Source organism: Doryrhamphus excisus, linkage group LG3, assembly GCF_037039965.1.
Source record: "Doryrhamphus excisus strain RoL-2023G ecotype Guam linkage group LG3, RoL_Dexc_Guam_v1.1, whole genome shotgun sequence".
In the NCBI taxonomy this organism is placed as follows: Eukaryota; Metazoa; Chordata; class Actinopteri; order Syngnathiformes; family Syngnathidae; genus Doryrhamphus; species Doryrhamphus excisus.
The window spans coordinates 16,037,893-16,058,506 of NC_136359.1; the positions used below are offsets into that span (position 1 = coordinate 16,037,893).

Genomic DNA, 20,614 nt, shown 5'->3' on the forward strand with positions numbered 1-20,614 from the left:
AATTGTGGAGAGGAAAAAAATAATGTAACGGCCATTCATTAATACACGTGTTATTTAATTCTTCTGTTCGTTATTAATCGCACATTCACAAATTCAACAAATATAGCCCTATAGTTGGCTAATAACATGCATAATAAATATATAGAAATTTGCTTAATAAGCTGTAATTTATTTTGTGTATACAATTTCAAGGCAAGACTGCCATATCTTAAAGGCAGTACTTCACCAAATGATAGTCTGGAATAAAGTAAAACGCAGACAGTAAAACAAGAAGCACAAACAATTTATTGAACAACCGCTTGCCAAACACAGCTATACAACTACATAAGTTATGTTCATCTAATATATGTTGTAAATCAACATTTTTACATCAGAACAACTTTACATACGTTACTAGAGCCTACAACATTCTTTTGTCTGTTGACGTCTGCTTCACGGTACACTGGAACGGTTTTCCAGCACAAAACCTGCAAGATGGTTCTTCTCCGTCCAAGGTGGACTAGGTGGGATCCAGTTCAGATATTCTGAGGCGAAGCTCTGCAGAGTCCAACAGTGGTCCAAACTGGGGTTCCCTTAAGTATAGAGAGATGCTCCTGCACCACAAAATGTTACAAACATGAGACAGTTTAACCCATAACACTTCAATGTAATCTAATCTAATCTAATCAAGAGACACTTGTTTTGGTGTCTTACTCCGAGTGTGCGGTGATGTTCCAGGTCTTCTCCCAACAGGATGCCGCTTCTTTTCTCCTGCCAAGCTTCCACAGCACCTCCCCACACCACAGCCCTGCACCCACACACTCTACACAAGGATAAGCAAGATGCTATCAGATTTACAGCTTACTGTTTAGATTTTAACTGAAATTTGTGGAATCTATGAAAAGACTATATTACTTAGGATTCAGGTCCTCATAGTATTATTCATACAATGGACTGCCAAGCTATGCATTGCAATATGAGAGATGCCTATACATAAGATAATGATGTGCTAAGGCCACATTTTGACAATGTTTATTTTGCTATGTTGTGAACTGCACTGCATCATAACAACCTCTGTTAAATATATCCTGCACCTCTCTGGAGCTAAGGATGGCAACCAACATGTCAGAAACAACACTCACTAAACTAAGATGCAGGGCAGTTCCACACCACTGCACACTACAACCACAATAATAAACATACTACAGAGTATTGCCTACCTGGCAAGGCCTGTAGTCCGAGCTGGAGGTCTCTCAGCGCGTTTCTGGGATTGTCTGACTGCATGAAGCTTATGCCCCTCCAAGCTAGAGAGAGGCCCTTCAACCTCTGAAGGACCCCAAGATCTGCTCTTTGTTCATCAACCATGTCTGCGCTGGGGACTTGAGGTTGTCCACCTAAACATCGACAGGTGAGCTATTCTCTCTCCATGTGCAGACCTGATCAAAATTTTAAGACCATTTGAAAAATAGCTTGAATTTACCTTTTGCAGATTTGGTTCTTAAAACTTTGCCTGTTTTAAGTAGAGCTACAATATGCAAAAGCAAGAAGAGGGGTGTGACAAAAAACACTTTCAATTCATTGAAAAAAAACAAAACAAATAGACTGTTTATCAGCTGATCAAAATTTTTAAGACCATCACTCCAAAAATGGTAGCTCCACCATTCTTGTTAATCGCTTCAAAAATTGGTTTGGGCATGCTTGATACAAGTGTTTCCTGGAGGCTATTGGAACCATTGGTCCAAGTGGTGAAGACGGCTTCACGAAGACGATCAACTGTCTGGAACTGATGGCCATTTTCATAAACTTCCCTTGTTGTTTGTTTTTGAAACCCCTTTCCCGCAGATGCCGTCTGATGGTCGGTACCAGTAAGGACTTTAATTAAGGTCTAAATGTGCAAAATGCAGATACTAGCAATTTTTCAACCGATCTTAAGATTTTAATGAGGGCTGTATGTCTCAAGCTTCCAACAAGAGAAGTACTTGCCTTTCTCTTTAAAGTGCACCTTTACCAGCAGGTTGATACACCTGTAAAGCAATACAGTCTCAAGTTGGGAAAATGAAGATGTGAAAGAAGACATCCTGCCTCTCAAACCTTGTGTAGTGCATCACAGCTTGTTTCCAGTCCTGCAGGTGACAGTGACAATGACCTTGAAGGAGGTAAGCGGCGCCTGTCCAAAGTAGCATTGCCACCTTATCTTCACCTCCAGTGCACATATCGGCAGCTTCAGGTTCCCCCAGCACCACCATCGCTGGCAGCAGATCCAGTGTTGTGGTGAGGACTTCGTCACATAACGTCAGGCAATCCAGGGGGCGTTGGGCCATGAGCAGGGCAGCGCCGGCCTCCAGGTAAAGTTCAGGTAGTCTTGGAAGCTGAGAGTCCTCTGAACATACCTTAGACAGATAGACGGACATGGGTACTGCAGCATATACCACATAAGACGTAGACTTGGTGAAGAAAGGTACTGAGACACCTCTTTATCAACTCAACCAATGAAGGGTTTGTTACATCTGCATTCTTCACTTGATCAGGATAGTCTGAAAAATTCTATGCCATGAGAGCAAGCCAACAGGTCCTCTCCTAGATCTGGATGACACACTCCAATATCTTGTAGATAGTCTTCCCATTTTCACTGTCAATAGGTATAATAATCATGTGTTCCAGTTCTTTTGTCAATGTTGTGCAGGTGTGTAAAGTGTTCTTACTCTGTGCTGTTCCGAGTGAAGAGCAGCCAACAGGTCCAGATAATGTTCTACACCTTCTGACAATCTGCAGAGAAAGACAGACATCCGTCATCACATCAAACATAATTAAATCAGAAGGTCAAAACAACATGACAAAAACATGCTAACACTCATTGTTTATTTTACATTCATTTCTATTTTATTGTTTTTCTATTATTGTATTTTTACAGGGTGCCGTGGAGTGGTGCCTATTTAAGAAATGTTTCAAAAAAGCCAAATTACTACACATGCTTCATACTAAAGTAAAACTTGTTACAAATGCAACTGACCTTGAATGCAGCACACACTTCTGGGCTAAACTGTGAAGAATACAGAGAGCAGAGGGAACAGAAAGCAGGCTGATCAGAGTTTGGCTCCGTAGCAATAAGGATGAGGAGAGGACATGATCGTTGCTCATAGCTGGCTTGGAGGGTAACAAAAGTGTCTGGAAGACAAAAGGATATTTTAATTTTTCATACACATTAACCCTGCATCATTATGGTGGTTTACCAACCGAGTGAAGCAAACGAAGGGCTTGTATCTCTGCCTGTGCATTACCCAGGCATCTAAAGATGAGTGCACTCTGGTATAGAGCACAAACACATTGGGAGTCTGTCTCTAGTGCTGTCCTGTAACACTGCAGTGCCATCTGAGGGCGACCCTGTGTGTATATACATACATATATTATATTTATAGTATTAAAAAGATGCCTAATCACTGCATTTCTTCTCTGTTTGTATATGTGTAGAAAAGCAAGCTTACTGTGCGGGCTAGACAGGAGCCAGAGAGGAGGTGTGTGTATGCCACTAGATGTCTGGGAGCAGGCAGCAAAGATGCAGCCTGTAGATCGGTTATTGCCTTTGAGTTTTGACCCTCATTCAGCCTTTCTGCACCTGAACAATATTTAAAGTGGACCGATTATGCTTTTATCACTTTTCTGACCTTGTTAGAATATTGTATTCTCATGTTAAATGATGCCAAAGTTTCAGATAATGATGTTTGTGCATTTGGAGCCATGAAAGAAGTTTGGGATGGCTCAAAACGCTCTGTTTCAGAGGGCGTTGCAAAACTGTTCTTTTGTGATGTCACAGAGGAGCGGACTTCCTTATGGCCGTGGCTGTAGGCGCGATACACTTTCTGCCCTCCCCCAAGCTCTGCTTCTGTGTTACGTTGCTAGCAATGGCTCATAAAGTGTTTCTTTGGATGTATGGGAGAGCTACATTTGTTTACAGTTCCTAAAGACGCCACAATCAGGCACAAGTGGTTGGAGTTCCTGATGCCCTACCAGCAAAATAAATTAATTTTAATCTGTCAACGGCATTTCACACTGGACTGTTTCATGAACATAGGCCAGCTCACATGCCACTACATTAGGTACACATGCATAATCAAAGTCCTTCTGTAGCCAACAAACTTTTACGTCTCAGCACACATAGTGAATGAGATGTGCTTTCTGCGGGAATAAACTGCCTATCTTTCAATAATTTGCGAGGCTGTGAAGGCTAAATTGTGAATGTGCAGGGTGGTATGGTGCAGTACAGTTCAACACAACTGCAAAATTCAACTACAAAAATAAAGATATTGATAAATTAATATGTCACAACTGAGCAGGGGTATATTTGTGAAAGCAAAATTTCTGACTCATCTCTTGTACTAAAGCTTATTATAGACAGAATGTCAGTGAGGGCATTTCAAATATGCTATACCTTGTGTGATCAAAGTGCACATTTGCAATAATTCAACAAAGCGTCTGGGTTCCATCACCAAAACAGGAATGTTTGAAGACGTTTGCCCCACTTCATTTGGCACGTCTTGTTGAACTACAGCAGATAGAGAAGAAAACCCTTCCTGCATGTCAGACAAAAATAGGTTTTATCTCACACAATTTTCTCATGTATCCATTTCATTAAACTTAGCATGCAATAGAAGAGTCCTGCTTACCTGAAGCGCTTCTATTTTATCAGCACAACAGTTCGCCAACCATATAGCCCACTGCACACAGAGAAGGTTCGCGACACAGGATTTCACCGCTTCACGGCTTTCCACTGACTGAAGAACGGTACGCCAAAACACAGGGGAGTGGAAATCCACTGCATCAACTCCTGTCATCTGGAAAACTGCATGAACAAAAGTTGGATTGATTTTGAAGTGAATGCATGCAGTGGATACATGATTGTGTCCTTTGGTTTGTAGTCATTTCACATACTGACCTCTATCCATAGATTGTATGAGGAGCAGCTCGGCTTCTGATACCTGAAGAAGCACCATGGAAAACAAGCACACATTGTACACGACACACAACTCCAATTGGGAGTGATCTTCAAGAGGAGGAAGACCTGCAGAAGCAGATTGTTAATGAAGAAGTTCATTAACGAGTACCTCTTGGGCTTGACGGAAAAAGTATGCTGTAATATGAGGTACCTTGTATTTTTCTTAGAAGTTTGTGAAACTCAGTGAGTAACAATCTGGTATGGTTCTGGTCTCCACTCAAGGCATCTCTGTTTTGTAGCTAAAATGACCAGATGAGAACAAGCGCATCACTTGAGTACATTAATTAAACAAGACAATTTTTACATTCAGTGCAGCCCTACATTAATGTGTACACGGTACACTTACACACTCTAATATATGCATTTATACCGATATTTATCTGTAATATCTGTTCGAAAACATGTGATGTTTCAATTGTGCTACTTTGACAGCATACACTACTGAGCTACTGCATTTATAGCAGAGAACACGCTAAAGGAAGTCGTTTACCTCACCTGCCATTTCTTTACTAATTCGTTGTTCTCTTGTATCCAACAATTTGATAAATTAGAAGGCGACTGTTGTCTTTTAGCAGACATTGGTAGAAGTTTTCAACTTTCCCTCGTTTGTCAAATAACCGGAAATTCTAACCAGGAAGTAAATGTTGGTGAATCCACGTAGCAGGGAACATCTTCTGCCCTCTTGTGGTTGATACTGAAAACAACCACATTAATGAGATTTTTTTAAAAAACACTAGATGGCGCCAGAGTAGTGATTTAGTGAAGCGTTGCTAGTGTATGTGTTTTATAGAGATTACATTCACTGCGTTAACGTGCGCTTACAATTGCAGCCTTCCATGACAGTGTGTTCATTTTCTTTCTTTAAGGTCGCCATGCACCAAAGAACAGATATATTCAAAGCACGCAAACCAAATCCAAGGCCTTAATCAAATTACAGCTGAGTCATCCTTGATGCTGCTATGACAGCCAATTTTCTCGTTTATCCTGCCAAGGTGACTCTGATTTTCTCCCCTATTTCCTGAACCGTCTCACCCTTTTTCTTTCATCCATGCATCACCGCTTCATCACATCATCATGTCCCCTGTTGTCTGCAGACTCCCTTGTGTATGTGACTATCTCACAACATTACAGCTCCTCTTTCCTTTCATCTTCTCAAATCACAGTATGCTTTAAATAAAACAGCATGCAAGGACCAGAACCATGGGAAGATCCAGACTCTCGTGACCTTGCAAACCAATATGTAGGCATTACATTCAAATATACTATTGATCTTCAGTGTCTTTGTTTCTATTAGTATGCATTCATTTGCACCAGTTCATGAGAAAAGCCCAGTCATTGCAGTAAGATGCAATAATGTTTACATAATAATGTTTACAATATTGACCATTTATGCTGCTAATTTCCCTAAGAACATGGTGTGAAAAGTAGTTTGTCACCTTCCAGCCATCCATTTTCTATGCCGGTTATCCTCATAGGGTCGCAGTTGTATGCTGGAGCCTATCTCAGCTCAGGTGGGGTACACCCTGGACTGGTCGCTAGCCAATTGCAGGTGTGTCCACCTGCCATTGCAGAAAAAGAACATCATACCAAAAGTAAAATATGGTGGTGGTGGTGTGATGGTCTGGGGCTATTTTGCTGGAAGACTTGCTGTGATTTATGGAAACATGAATTCTGTAAATTCAGTCTTCCAGGCCATCTGTACGCAACCTCAAGCTGAAACTAACTTGATTTCTGCAGCAGGACAATGATCCATAGTCCTAACCTGAATCCTATTGGAGGTTCATGCTGGATTTTTTTTCTTCCTTATTCATTCATTCATTCATTTTCTACCGCTTTTCCTCACGAGGGTCGCGGGGGTGCTGGAGCCTATCCCAGCTGTCTTTGGGCAAGAGGTGGGGTACACCCTGGACTGGTGGCCAGCCAATCACAGGGCACATATAGACAAACAACCATTCACACTCACATTCATACCTATGGACAATTTGGAGTCACCAATTAACCTAGCATGTTTCTGGAATGTGGGAGGAAACCCGGAGAAAACCCACGCCTGCACGGGAGAACATGCAAACTCCACACAGAGATGGCCGAGGGTGGAATTGAACCCTGGTCCACTAGCTGTGAGGTCTGCGCGCTAACCACTCTACCGCCGTTCAGCCCCTTAATATTTAAATGTTTAATTTAACAACTATAATTTACATTCATTTGTGATGTCATTGACTATTGAATATTTCTTTGATGATCTGAAACATTTAACTGTGACAAACATCCATCCATCTTCAATGCCGCTTATCCTCACTAGGGTCACCCTAGAAGGAGGCAAACACTTTTTCAAAACGTTGTAGATATGAAAATATCAGGTGAAAGTGTGAAGACAGCTTCACTAAAGCATCCAAAGACAGGCAGAGGTCATTTCCTGAAAGCTTCACAGTGTCCTGGCTGTCATTGTTGTGACAGCATAGGGGAGAAAAATAGCTGAGGTGGTAATGTACTGATCCCTTTATCCTTCAACATAAATATAAAGAAAAACAATGATTAAGATATGTAAAATGAACTCAATAACCCCATGGTTGGAGGAAAAATATTTTCACACTATAGTTTTGAATGAGCAGAAACAACTTCTTTGGTCATCCTGCGTCACCCCAAGTCAGCGCACACCCTGATGTTCATGCATGACAACAGTTAGACTCTCTTATGTGTTTAATGCATTGCAATTACAAACTCATCTAGGGTGAAAACATTCAACAGGGGTGGATATATACAGAAAACACAATGTAGAGGCAAAAACAACACAATGTGTGTGTGTGCGTGTGTGTGTATGCGTGTGTGTGTGTATGCGTGCCAAGGCACCCTGTGGGACTGGTGTGGATCTGCAAACTCACACTGCAGCAGTAAAGCTTTAAGCATCAGCAGAACACACAGCCACATCTCTCCTATACAACTAATGCAGAGATTTTTTTACATCTTTTATTTCCTGCCTATGCTTTTTTTTCCGAGTTTTGCATTCATTTTGTTTTTTCTGACTCTTCATAGTCAAAAGTACTGAATGTAAAGAAATTAGTGAAAAACTGAGACGATGTTGCATCTTTAAAATACCTTGTGGAATGAAGTCACAATGATGACCATGTACCAAAAAACACATATTTGTGGTGGGTTATGTCCCAAGGTCACCCACAAATAGCAAATAAATATTGATATTGGTTTGATTTTAGATCAACATTGGAAATAAAAGTGACATTAGATTAGTTTTGCCGTTGTAGCCACACTGGGCACCATGATCTTGCAGTCATGTCATGTCGTTTGGTTGTATATATACTGTATGCTGTATTCTGACATATAGTATTACAGATGTAGGGTGGATGAGACATGTTTTCTCGAAAAAAAAACTATTTTTTGGAGAAAAACAATAATAATGTCCAATTTAATTAGCATTATGGTCTGGGGCTGCATGAGTGCTGGCACTGGGAAGCTGTGGTTCATTGAAGGAAACATGAATTCCAACATGTGACATGATATTACCTTTCTTGGGAAATTGGACTCCATTGCAGTCTTCTAACATTTTCTAATGATTGCTGAAATGTGAGGAAAAGATGTCTCTTTAAATAGTGTTGTGGTGCTGACTGGTGGCCCTCCGTCCCTCTATATAAAGTGGGAGCTCCCCCCTCCTGCTGCAGTCCCCAATATGAGTTTCACGGTGGAGAGCCACTTCTTCGGCCCGAGTGGGCTACGCAAGTCTCGGCCAGCGTCGGTGTCATCTAGCGGCTTTCACTCCCAGCGCCGCCGCCTCACCAACAGCCAGCCGTCCTCTGTGGACAGCCTGGACACTTTCAAAGGGGACATGTCCCGCAGGAGTGAGAAGGAGATCCTGCAGGCACTCAACGACCGCTTCGCCGGCTATATCGACAAAGTGCGCAGCCTGGAGATGCACAACCGCAACCTGGAGGCAGAAGCGGCGGCGCTGCGGCAAAACCAGAGCGGGCGCGCTTCTGTGGGGGAGTACTACGAGAAGGAGTTGGACGACCTCCGGGGTCTCGTTCAGCAGTTAAGCGGAGAGAAGGGCAGCGCGGCTCTGGAATATGGGCGCCTGGAGGATGACACCCAGCAACTGGGGGCAAGACTGGAGGAGGAGGCGCGAAACCGGGAGGAGCTTGAGGCTGCAGCCCGGGCCATGAAGAGATACGTGGACGAGTGCCAGCTGGGACGGCTGGAGCTGGACAAGAAGCTCCAAGCCCTGGACGAGGAGGCGGCCTTCCTCAAGAAGAACCATGAGGAGGAAGTGGAGGACCTCCTGGCACAGATTCGGGGTGCACAGGTGACCTCTGACTTGAGGGAGACCGTTAAGGCGGATGTGACTGGAGCCCTGCGGGAGATCCGAGCACAGCTTGACTGTCACGCTAACAAAAGTGTCACACAGGCTGAGGACTGGTTCAAAGGTGGGAGGATTAAAGTTTTCCATATATGTACATTCCTCACTAATTACACAAGTTAACTTATTTTTACACTTTAAATCAACCCCAATCTGTAATGACATTTGCAGCCATGACTTGCAATGCTTCTCATGTACCAGAGTGATGTCCAAAGAGTGTTGCTAATGACATAAATGATTGCTTTACCACATGTAACACAAAACTGAAATGTGGTGCTTTGTTCAGCTTAGCATATATTGACCTATACACTGAATTTAAGCATCTTTAATGCAAAAAATGTTACTGTATCACAATGGCTCCTTGCGTCCTTCAATTCTTCTAGAGCCCTCGCTGGAAAAAAGTGTGGACATAAAGATCTGAGATAAACAATTCAACAACAAATTTCAACTTAAAAAATATAATTCCAACATTGTATTTAGTACACATGGAAAAGCTTCAGAAAATTACAGTAAATCAATAAATAAGATGACCTTTGTGTGCCCCTTAGCTTATATAAAGAACACATTGCACGCTATTTCCTTCTTCCTATGGTGGTTTTGGACAATCTCTCCAAATATATTATGTTCAAGGTCACTATAAAGGTTGGCAGATCTGCGTGTGGTTGAAGCATGTCCGGGTGACCTTCATCTGTTCCTTACAATAATCTGACTGAAAAAGCAATATGACAATGTAGTAGTGTAAGACAAAGACTAACACTTGAAAATGGAATAATTAAAAATGGGGCAATAATTCAGATTCTTGTGGGAGGATATTAGTGTATCCTGCTAATCAGTATGCTCCAAATGAAACACTGTTGGATGTTTGACCTTCTCTGTGTGATGTCTTGCTGACTTCACGCTTCTAAGAGTAGGGCTTGTGAGGACGCTTAGTCAGACATAATGTGTGTATATGCATTAACTCCAACATGTGTTGTGTGTGACACAACATGACACTGACCCCAATATGCCTGTAGTGCGCCTGGAACGTCTGACAGAGGCAGCCAGGTCCAACCAAGGTGCCATCCGTGGGACCCAAGAGGAAATCGTAGACTACCGTCGTCAGCTCCAGAGCCGCACCATCGAGCTGGAGACACTCAGAGGAGCAAAGGAGTCTCTGGAGAGGCAGCAGATGGAATGTGAGGACAGACACCAGGATGACCTCAACTCACTCCAGGCAGGACACCACAGACACCACGGTCCACTTGATTTCTCTAAAAGATGATTTTAACACATGTGAGGTTGTGTGTGTTTATTCTGCAGGACACAATCAATCATCTGGACTCAGAGCTGAAAAACACAAAATGGGAGATGGCTGGTCAACTAAAAGACTATCAGGAACTACTGAATGTGAAGATGGCTCTAGATATTGAGATAGCTGCTTACAGGTTGGTGTCCTGATGGTGTTGCCTATATATTCCACTTTTCATGATAATGTTTTCATGTCCAACAACAGGAAGTTACTGGAGGGAGAAGAGAGCCGCTTTGTGTCCGGAGGAAGTCCATATTCCTACCTAGACAACAGAATTTCAATTCATTTGAAAGTGAAAGAAGATAAAGTGATTGTGCAAGAGCAGACAGATGAGACCCAAGTGATAGAAGTGACAGAGGAAGCAGAAGAAGAAGAGGAGGAGGAGGAGGAAGGTGAAGAAACCAAAGAAGAGGAAGAAGGCAAAGAGGAGGAAAAAGGAGAAGAAAAGGAGAACGAAGAGGAAGGAAGTGAGCAAGAGAAGTCAAAATCTCCAGAGAAAGTTCCATCTCCTGCTCCAAATTCACCTCAAAAGCCAAAATCCCCAGTAAAAAAATCTCCCCTAAACTCACCAGAATCAAAATCTCCTCCCCCTAAGACACCTGAACCTCCAGAAAAGGAGGTCAAGCCTGCTGCTTCTAAAGAAGAAAAGAAAGACACACCTCAGCCTGTGAAAGAGCACAAGGAGCAACCAATAGTCGAGAAGAAGCAGGAGAACAAAGAGAAAGAAGCAGATAATAAAATGGACAAGGATAACAAACCCGATGTCAAGAAAGAGACTCAAGTAATTGAAGTGCCAAAGGAAGAAACTCCAAAACCTGAAAAGCCAGCTGACAACAAACCTTCTCCCTCCAAACCTAAAGAGGAGGTTCCTTCCCCAGCCAAGGAGAAACCCTCTGGTCCGACATCAGAGAAAACAGAGAGCAAAAAGGAGGAGAAGCCTGAGGAGAAGAAACCATTGGAGAAAAAGCCTGAGAAGAAGTCTGACGAGAAGGAGCCTGAGGAGAAGAAGCCGACAGAAAACAAGCCAGAGGAGAAACCTACACCCAAAGTTGAACCAGAGAAAGAAGAGAGTAAGAAGCCTGAGGAGAAAAAGGAGAGCATTCAAGCAGCAGCAGCAGCAGCAGCCGCTGACAGCAAAGGTGGAGGGAAGACAGAGAAAGTGGAGAAGTCTTCTGGCAATGAGTCCAAAGAAACCAAGGCCAAGAAGTGAAGCTGGACAAAAAACTGGAGGGTGGGAGGTGAAGTTAAAGAGCATACGCAAAATGCAAACACTATTTTGTATTACCCTGCTCCAAGTATGTATGCACCGTTGATGCTAACATCACTGTAGGCAACACTGTTCACTAAGCTCTTTAATTGAATGTGATTGCTGCCCTTCAATAATAAGTGCATTTATTATTATGAGCCTACTCATTGACTCCAGATAATATATTTGAATATATACAAATGTCTATATTATATTTACAATAGTGATTTTAGTAAGACATACAGTACTTGAATGCTTGTTGTGCACTTTAATGCAGCTTATCACAGATGAGATGTCTCACTTCTCTGGCCTGCAATGCTCTGACAATGACTGTGCTATGTATAAATTGATAAAAGTGACAATATGCAACACAAAAAATAAATGAAAATACAGAAAACGCATTTGTGGCAGAGAAATCTTTGTGTTGACCTTGGGTGAGGATTCATCAAATAAAATGTCAAGACTTAAAAGGTAAAGGCTGCAAGAGTTTGCACTGCATTGCAGTGGAAGAAGGGGGAGACACTGCACCCATGTATAAATCAGGAGCAGCGCAGCATGTTTGCAACCGTTTCATATTTAGTTGCATAGCTCCTCTGCATCATAGACGCACGTCTGAAGCCAGCATGTCACATTCTTGTTTATTCCTCAGTATTGTTTCTCTTTAATTATTTAATAACAGCAACCCATTTTGATCTTCATGTTAGTGCAGCATTTCCAATACATATTAGCATAGCACCCGTTTGGTATTGAGTCATTGGCTGACATTGAGGGGATCCCTCACCATATTGCTCTTTCTATATATGTTGTATCTCAGTACACCTGAATAACAATCAACAATCACAATAAAAAGTGAATTTTCTTGACTTGGATAACATTTTGTAACAATTGTATATACATGACATGCATGTACTTGTAGGGAAGAATAACTAGAGTGCAAACACGCACACACACAGACAGACAGACACACAAATAGTGTACAAGTGAGGTGCAGACAGAATGAAAAACAAACAAACATCCCCAAACCATTTATTTATTTATTTGTAAATCATTGGAAAAATTAATGTCTAGAATGTGTCTAAAGTACTTCGAATAGCCATGAGAACTAAATGCTAGTGATGGGGACTCACAAGCCCTCTTTTAGCGATGACTGAAGAGGCCCAGAGGATGGTTGTATTTGAATGGCTTCAAACGATTTGGACCCCTGAAACCCAAAAAAACATAAGTCAGATATAAGGATAATAAAGTGATTAAGTGGTGCAAAGTTTGAGATTTTGCGCACCTTACAGTACGCAAGCACATCTTTTCACGGGGAAACTCGCGTGGCCCCTCCACACCATCATCTTGTTCTTCAGTCTCCAGGTAGACATCCAGTATGACACACAAGCGTGCAATCTGATTGGTCAGGAGCTGATGGCCAGGACGTGGGCCTTGCAGCTCGTTTTTGAATACATTCACTTCGCTCTCCATGGCCTAGACGAGTAAAATACGACTTGGGTTGTTTTCTTTTTGGACAGAAAAAGTGAACACAACATGTCATGACTTATGAAAAAGGCTTTTTACCCGAAGGTTGTCATCAGTGCGCCCACTGCGCTCGCCCTTCCAGTTGAGCGAGAGGGAAAAGACAGGACAGATTTCTGGGTAACGGGGATTAAGCACCACCGCAGCCTGGAGACGAGCTACATGAAAGAGCAGATAGGTTTGCAATTGTATGTAAAGGGAAAAAAAATGACATAATTGTTACCTGTTCCTCTCTCCACCTCTCCAGAAAAGTACATGTCAGTCTCTCTTGCCAGACCAGCATCAGTCACATGACGAGTATATGGCAGGGCCTAGCAGGGGAGAGATGCATTGTGGGTGCTGCTGTAGACGATTCATAAATTAACTCAATTGGAAAAGAGCTTTGATTTCTATTCTGTTGCTTGGAAAACAGGTCAAATTCAGACCACATTGAGTGCAGAGAACTTAAAATACAGGGAAAGTGCTTCCACATGGAGAGTAAAGGAAACCAAAGAAGGTGTTGAATGTTCGGGATTATTTCAGACTCCAAACCAGACAAAGTGGAGCAGTGTTTGCACTGTCAAACGGAGCAGGAATATTCGACAGTACAACAACGATGTTGTAATACATTACCAGAAAACATGCCGCATTTACAGAACAAACTACAAGCAAGGTAAGTCTATTTTGGCAGCTAACTCACTCTCTGACAGCATTATTCATTATTCTTTTTTGTTGTTTTGTGCTTTTTGTGGCCGTTTGGTAAACATGAGTGAAAGGAGCAGGTTTTTCCCTTCCCCGTTGTTGCTATTTATTCTTCTACCCCTTGCACCTAACTGATTCTCAAGCAAGTCTTGTATTCACAAACTAAACCACTTCAGTCAAAATTATGTTTTGAAGTAATTCATGGGTGTGAGTCCTAACACCACATACCAGGGTCATCACAAATTAGACTACAGTAAAGTCTCGTTATATCGATATTCTCGGGAGTCGGAAAAAATACCGATATAACCGGACTATCCATATATCCGATCCTGCGCCGAACTGCATTAAAAGTGGTCAATAATGCTTAAATCAATCTTTGCTTAAGGATTTCAATACCAAAAAAGAACACGGCGAACGGCTGCTTCCAGTCAACTCTATTTTTCACACTTCCACCACCAGAGCACAGCACACACACTGATTCCCGCACTTCCTGGTTCACAGGTCATGCTCAACCCGCCCCACATAGCTGGCCAAACACATGCCTGTATAGAATCTATACACACGAGAGAAACCACGAACGCCAGCATGTACATATGAAAAACAGTGATTATTGCAAGCGATAAAAAGATATCTGAATACAACACAATTAAATACATGTATTTGTACGCTTGTGTCTTCGTTGGAATAGGTGTGTATGCTATGTCAGTTGGTTCTTCTGTTGCAGGCATGTGTTTGGCCAGCTATGTGGGGCGGGTTGAGCATGACCTGTGAACCAGAAAGTGCGGGAATCAGTGTGTTCATGTTCTTTTTTGGTATTGAAATCCTTAAGCAAAGATTGATTTAAGCTGCTTTTGTATCGATATAAGCAGACCAAATTGGCTGGCGGGAGATGAAAAGGGCATCGTAGTAACCGGATTATCATAATAACCGGGTATCGTACTAACGGAACTAATTATATCATAAAAGACTAGAAATTTTCCGGGAAATGAAAATAGTATCGTAATAAGTAGTAATGCGTTATAACCGATATCGATATAACGAGACTTTACTGTACTTTTTAATTTACTGATCAAGATGTTTTCTGGCACCAGACCCTGTCTATAGAACATGTGGTAATATCGAGTGCAGGGGGCTTACCATGTAATCCTCATACGTGATGGTGGTCCAACAAGTTAAACGGGAAAGTATCTTGGCAGGAAAGAGGTGCAAACACTCACTGGTGATGGGGATGATGCTGTGCTCTGAACAGAAAAACAAATGACCTCAGCTACAATTGAGTAGCTCATGATTAGGACCACTTGATGTTTGTGGTCAATAGTAGCTTTAACTTTACCTAGTGAGGCAAACTGCTTTTGCAAGGCCAAGCGGGACAGGATCCGTCCCCTCAGGAGCTTAATGGTGTTCTCCATATGGCTTGCACTCAAAGAACTGCCCATGAGTGCACTCTGGAGAAACAAGCAAGGACATCCTTAATTGATTTTAAGGAAAATTAATAAAATTACCTTGGCAGAAAGGACAAAAAAACCAAATAAACTTTTGTTTAAAAAAAAACAAAGCGCGAGGGGAAAAAGCTCTGAGCTAAACTGCTTCTTCACACACAAATGCAGGAATCAACTGCAATACAATTAAGCAACAGGCTACAGTGACCCTTATGACGATACGCGGTATAGAAAATGTATGGATGCAATATGCCAAGTAAGGATGTTTTGTACGCATCAACAATAATTTGCGCTCCAATAGCAGTAATGCTTAGTGACGTTGTCATTCAGTACGACGTGTCAAGGTCAGAACACATATGTGCGCATTTGTGTATTCTTGCACTGAATCGTTTTGGATAGTTCGAAATGGACCAATATCATCCTTGAGCTGTACCGGCAACCACAAATGGTGATACAAATCGAATCGTCATTAAAACGAATCATAACACCGCTAACTGGAAACCTTACATACGTAGTATATGCTTACATACACTTACCTCTGAGGAATCACTGGGAAAATGTAGCCCCCCTAGATTCTGAACCCACTTGTATGGATGCCCGAGCTCCTCCACATAGTCAGCAAAAGAAACAATCCTGTAGAGTAATGCAATGCTTATGATTAATACAGACATAACATCCTTAACACTAGGTCAGAACTAATCCATACCCAATTTTATCAAACTGATAGCGGTTGGCTGGATTGGGTGTTTCTCTGCCATGATCATTGGCGTACAGACAGCTTAGAAGTGTATCAGATTTGACCAGCTCCCTGTAAAGAAGAGCTCATTATTAGTAATCATTATTATTATAGTGGAGGACTGTAGCTCAAATCTAGCAAGCACTTCTGCACGTACCCTGCACTTATGGCTGTGGTGAGGTCTGTGGATGCAGACACCTTAGCCTTGACGGTCATAATGTTGAGATTCATCAGGTAGTAGAAGAAAAGATGGAGGACACTTCCATCTGCAAAGGTTATTTGCACATTGCAAGGTCAACTTCATGCTTCTGTGACTGTCCCACTGCTGCATCAGTGAAAACTGAAAGTGTGGTTTTGATGGAGCCCTCAGGGGACATACACTCGGCTGATGGTCATGTTTCACGCTCCAAACCTGCAGTCATAGTGACCGCCATGGCAATGACAAAGCCTTCCAGAGTGCAACTAGCAGAACACAGTGGGGCTGAAGGTAGGCGTGAGAGAGCTCAGCAGAAGGTGGGCATAGAGTGCGAATGAGAAAATGTGCGCACAGCACCTTGAAATGCTGCAGACCCACAGAGATGTGTGCACCTCTCTCCTCCCCCTTTAGGTAAGTAAAGCCTGCAATGCAGAGCCAACTGTATTCCTTTAGTCACCAGTAGGGGGAAAACAAAGCTCAATAAATGGCATCACTAAGCACAAAGGTTCTTGGTTGCTTTATCCATCAAACATTACCTGACTGTAACGGTGGAAACATTCCAGAAAATTTATGATTTAAGATGCCGCATAGTCACTTAGACTGTGTGAATTTGCAGGCTCCATTTTATGAAGCACATTTGCCAATTGAAGCTGTTAATGTGATGAGTATTACCTTTGCACATCAGGTCAAAAGAGAGGGACAGTGGGTGCCACTTCAGCATCTCTCGTCTCTTGTCGTCAAGCTGGCCGCCAGCAGTTGGCCTTCTCCTTTTCTGTGAAACAGGGGTTTTTGACATTGCGGTTTAAAAATCACATTCATATACCAATTTCAATTTGTATCCCATTTCACAGATTAGGCAACACATCTTACTTTTAATACTTGTCTCAAATGAGTGACAAAAGAAACTTAGTTTAAAGAGTAAAAAAACTAGTTGGGGTTTTATCAGAGTGTGACTGTAAAGCGGTAGTGTTGTGTTTCAGCTACTCAGCCATTCTAAGAAGGAAAAAAAAAGCTTTCCCCAAAATCCCTCAGCTGGCACTCATTCTGATTCAGGAAGCGATCAATGTTGCCTCCCTGCCATTCATGTGTCCTGTCCTCAATGTGCTAGCTGGTGCTTTAGGGACAGTTCATATGTCAGCTGCAGAGAAGACTTTGTGGATCTTAGAGACTACACTAATCTGTGTGTGTATTTTATCAGTACAGCAAATACTAACTGTTTTTTCCTGCTCTTCTTCTGCGTCAGAGTCACTCTCATCATCTGCAGGACAAATAAAAATGACGTCAGTAAAATAGACAACTATGCACTTGTATGCGTGTGTAAAAATGTCCTTACCCTGAGAATCCTCGGGAGGTTTGGACAAAGCCTTGGCCTCATCAACATCCCCCCTGATTGAAATGCTCAAGTTTTTGTCTGAATGAAAATATAAAATCAGCAATTCAAATTATAGTAAACAAAGTGGGCTCAACCCTGTCTGAGAATCTTGCTTACCACAAGCCTGTCCGTATGCATTAGCTTGAACGAAAAGCACATAGAGTGGCGGCGGCAGATGCTGAGCAATCTCGGTTTGTTTCTGTGTTTGTTCAACAGGCATGGAGAGGTAATCTTGCACTGGGAGAGAGGCCTGCACAAGGAGAGCAAGGAAAAGTCACAATGCCATTGTAATTTTCTAAAAACATTTTGCTGGTTCTAGTGTGTAGCTGCTCTATCGGTGTCTACAACTCAATACAAAAGGGCAGAAAAATGAGCATAATAGGCCCCCTTTAATGGGAATCGTACCTGCATAATGGCATTCAGGCCGGGCTGCAGGCTCCTCAGATGTTCCTTTTTGACCTCAATACTCTTCTGGATCTTCTCCTTCATTGCCTGAGACTCTTTGTATTGCTCTGCTAACCTGCATCAATCACAAACTTTCAGTATGCTGTCCATGTCTAAACAAACATTACTAACATCATTATTATTATTAACTAAGCTGTGTAGCAGAGATTTTGGTTACCTTTTCCTCTGTTCAAGCTCCCAGTCTAATCGTGCCAGTGTCAGCTGATGAGGATCGTTTTTTGTAAGTTGTGGCCTGGAAATCTCCTGAGGTGCATCTTGGTAAAACTCTTCTTCGGTCACCAGGTCAATTTCCTCATGTTTAGACCTGAAAAACCAACAAAGGTGTTATCACATGAAGACACATTACTAAAACATATGGATAAACTAGAGCTAGAAGAGCTTAAGAAAGAAGCCAATGTAAAAAAATTGAAATCTAAGGTCATGGGTGATCACAATGTATCTGACAAGCCAATAGCTTATGATACACGTGTAGCCAGCATAATGAGGTAGTCGATCAACACTATTTAAACCATAAAAAATGTCTAAACCAGGGGTATTCAAATAAAATGATAGTAGGTCCAAATACACAAAATTTTCTCAAACTAAGGTTCAGTCCAGTATGATATGGAGTACTGTAATTAGATGTGCAGTAACACAACATGATGCCTTGTCAAAAAGTAAATTTAAAGTACAAGTTAAAGTACATTTAAAAGGTTAACACTAACTTGAACTCCAAACATTTGCTGATTTCTTTCTGAAGATGCAAAACTTCATATAAGAGATTCTGCAACTGGAGGTGCAGCACATCCACTTTCTGTTTTGCCTGTGGGACAAAAGTAAAGACAAAGTTATATTTGTCAATACACAGCATAACATCGAGCAGCAGTATGCAGTGAATCACAAGTCATAGGAACAAAGATCGCTGTCCATGCTTTGAATCCAAATACAAGCTCAATGAACAAGAACATAGATCGATTTGGTGCAAGCTTGGAGTAGAACCTTTCATTTTTGTAACTCCAGCTCAAATAAACTCTGATGCAATCGAAGGTGTTACTCACCAATACAAACAAAACAAAAAAACAACAAAATAAAACAAAAATAGCAGGTTACCTCATGTGTTTGATCCCTGCCTCTCTTCAGTCTCATGTGAGCCAGACGGTTGAGTTTTTTCAATGTCATGAAGTGGATGCAGCTCTGCAAGCGTCTCCGTTCAACTTCAGCTGACTGCATCAAATGTCACATCAGGTTAGTTGCCTTTGCAGATGTAAACATGAACCTTATAATTGCCCATAAACTGGAACTTAAATTTCAACAAAAAATGCCTCATTTCATGAACAAGATATCAGTATGTCTATATCAAGAAAGTTAATTGAGATGTAGGTCTCACCCCCTCCTTGGCGCCATTGGCTTTGAGCTCCTGAATTTCCCTCATTAGTTTGGTCAAATTTTCACAAGACTCTTTATACTGGAGGAAGTCCTGCTCAGGGTTCCTGCTCTCAAATTCAACTTCCTCATTGTAGACACGTACATCCTAGAAACATACACATAAAGCATACAATACAATTGAGCGGTGGGCTAACAGTACCTGTTTTGCTTTTTAGCGTCACTTTATTATTGACATTAACAATAAACCAGCACCTTGCTATTGTGTTTATGAGTGCCGAGTGTGTAATTCAGTTACCTGCTGATCTCCGTCGCCTCTGCCTCGCTTCACCTCAGGAGGGCCTGCTTCATTGCGAAGAACCTTCGATTTTCGCTTCTTCAGTGCGTCTGAAGACATTTGTGGCTGGGGGGAAATCGTTGATAGTATTTTAAGGTACAACTTTTAAACAACTTATCGTTAACTGCAAACATTTACTAAGGAAAAACACGAGGTGTCCACAACCGCTAGCTGGCTAGCTCGACACAAACTAGCTTCTGCAGTACGTTAGCTTTTGGTTCATATGGAGCTTTTACCAATGAATATCAAAGTACCAATACTTTAATACAAGTCTAATGCATACCTTGGTGTTCAACAAAATGGTTCTATACTGCAAATGTAGAATGTTCGCGTAACTGAACAATCCAAACGCTAGCTTTTGTAACCGGATACAGACGGAAGCCGTGCCATGCAAAAATTGTCGTAGCGGATGGAAAAACAAAAAATATGCCGCCACCTACAGGAATGTAGTCATCTTGCAATAATAGAAATTGCAGCAAACATATGCACTCCAGCTGTCTAAACCGATAATATAAAGGGGTTTATTAGTTTAGTTTTTAAAATGTTTTTTTCTAACTAGTAAACAAGAAACCTAACCATGTGGAAATAAAGGTTTGATAATCATCAAATGTATGTTGATAATCACTGAATGAAAGAAGTTCA

At 41.8% G+C, this 20,614-nt stretch overlaps 3 protein-coding genes across 3 annotated transcripts; 1 reads left to right on the top strand and 2 right to left on the bottom strand.

Annotated features, from left to right (window-relative positions):
* Positions 1-277: 277 nt before the first annotated feature.
* On the bottom strand, positions 278-5,623 carry fancg (FA complementation group G). The gene is made up of 14 exons (XM_058070899.2): positions 5,465-5,623; positions 5,121-5,208; positions 4,910-5,035; positions 4,641-4,816; positions 4,406-4,547; positions 3,462-3,592; positions 3,214-3,360; positions 2,990-3,144; positions 2,682-2,745; positions 2,071-2,369; positions 1,963-2,003; positions 1,200-1,373; positions 694-802; positions 278-593 (listed from the first exon to the last, which is right to left on the bottom strand). The coding sequence occupies exons 1-14, from the start codon at positions 5,546-5,548 to the stop codon at positions 500-502; spliced, it is 1,830 nt and encodes a 609-aa protein (XP_057926882.2). The 5' UTR covers positions 5,549-5,623; the 3' UTR covers positions 278-499.
* A 3,026-nt stretch (positions 5,624-8,649) lies between these two features.
* Positions 8,650-12,506, top strand: LOC131128239 (neurofilament medium polypeptide-like). The gene is made up of 4 exons (XM_058070897.2): positions 8,650-9,399; positions 10,346-10,545; positions 10,632-10,756; positions 10,825-12,506. The coding sequence occupies exons 1-4, from the start codon at positions 8,805-8,807 to the stop codon at positions 11,828-11,830; spliced, it is 1,926 nt and encodes a 641-aa protein (XP_057926880.2). The 5' UTR covers positions 8,650-8,804; the 3' UTR covers positions 11,831-12,506.
* A 374-nt stretch (positions 12,507-12,880) lies between these two features.
* On the bottom strand, positions 12,881-20,398 carry thoc5 (THO complex 5). Its single transcript, XM_058070898.2, has 20 exons — positions 20,256-20,398; positions 19,934-20,038; positions 19,640-19,783; positions 19,363-19,476; positions 18,978-19,075; positions 18,431-18,577; positions 18,214-18,328; positions 17,926-18,058; positions 17,770-17,847; positions 17,651-17,694; positions 17,109-17,208; positions 16,398-16,506; positions 16,211-16,312; positions 16,041-16,137; positions 15,399-15,510; positions 15,203-15,306; positions 13,608-13,695; positions 13,427-13,542; positions 13,146-13,336; positions 12,881-13,067 (listed from the first exon to the last, which is right to left on the bottom strand). The coding sequence occupies exons 2-20, from the start codon at positions 20,030-20,032 to the stop codon at positions 13,004-13,006; spliced, it is 2,055 nt and encodes a 684-aa protein (XP_057926881.2). The 5' UTR covers positions 20,033-20,038; positions 20,256-20,398; the 3' UTR covers positions 12,881-13,003.
* Positions 20,399-20,614: the final 216 nt, after the last annotated feature.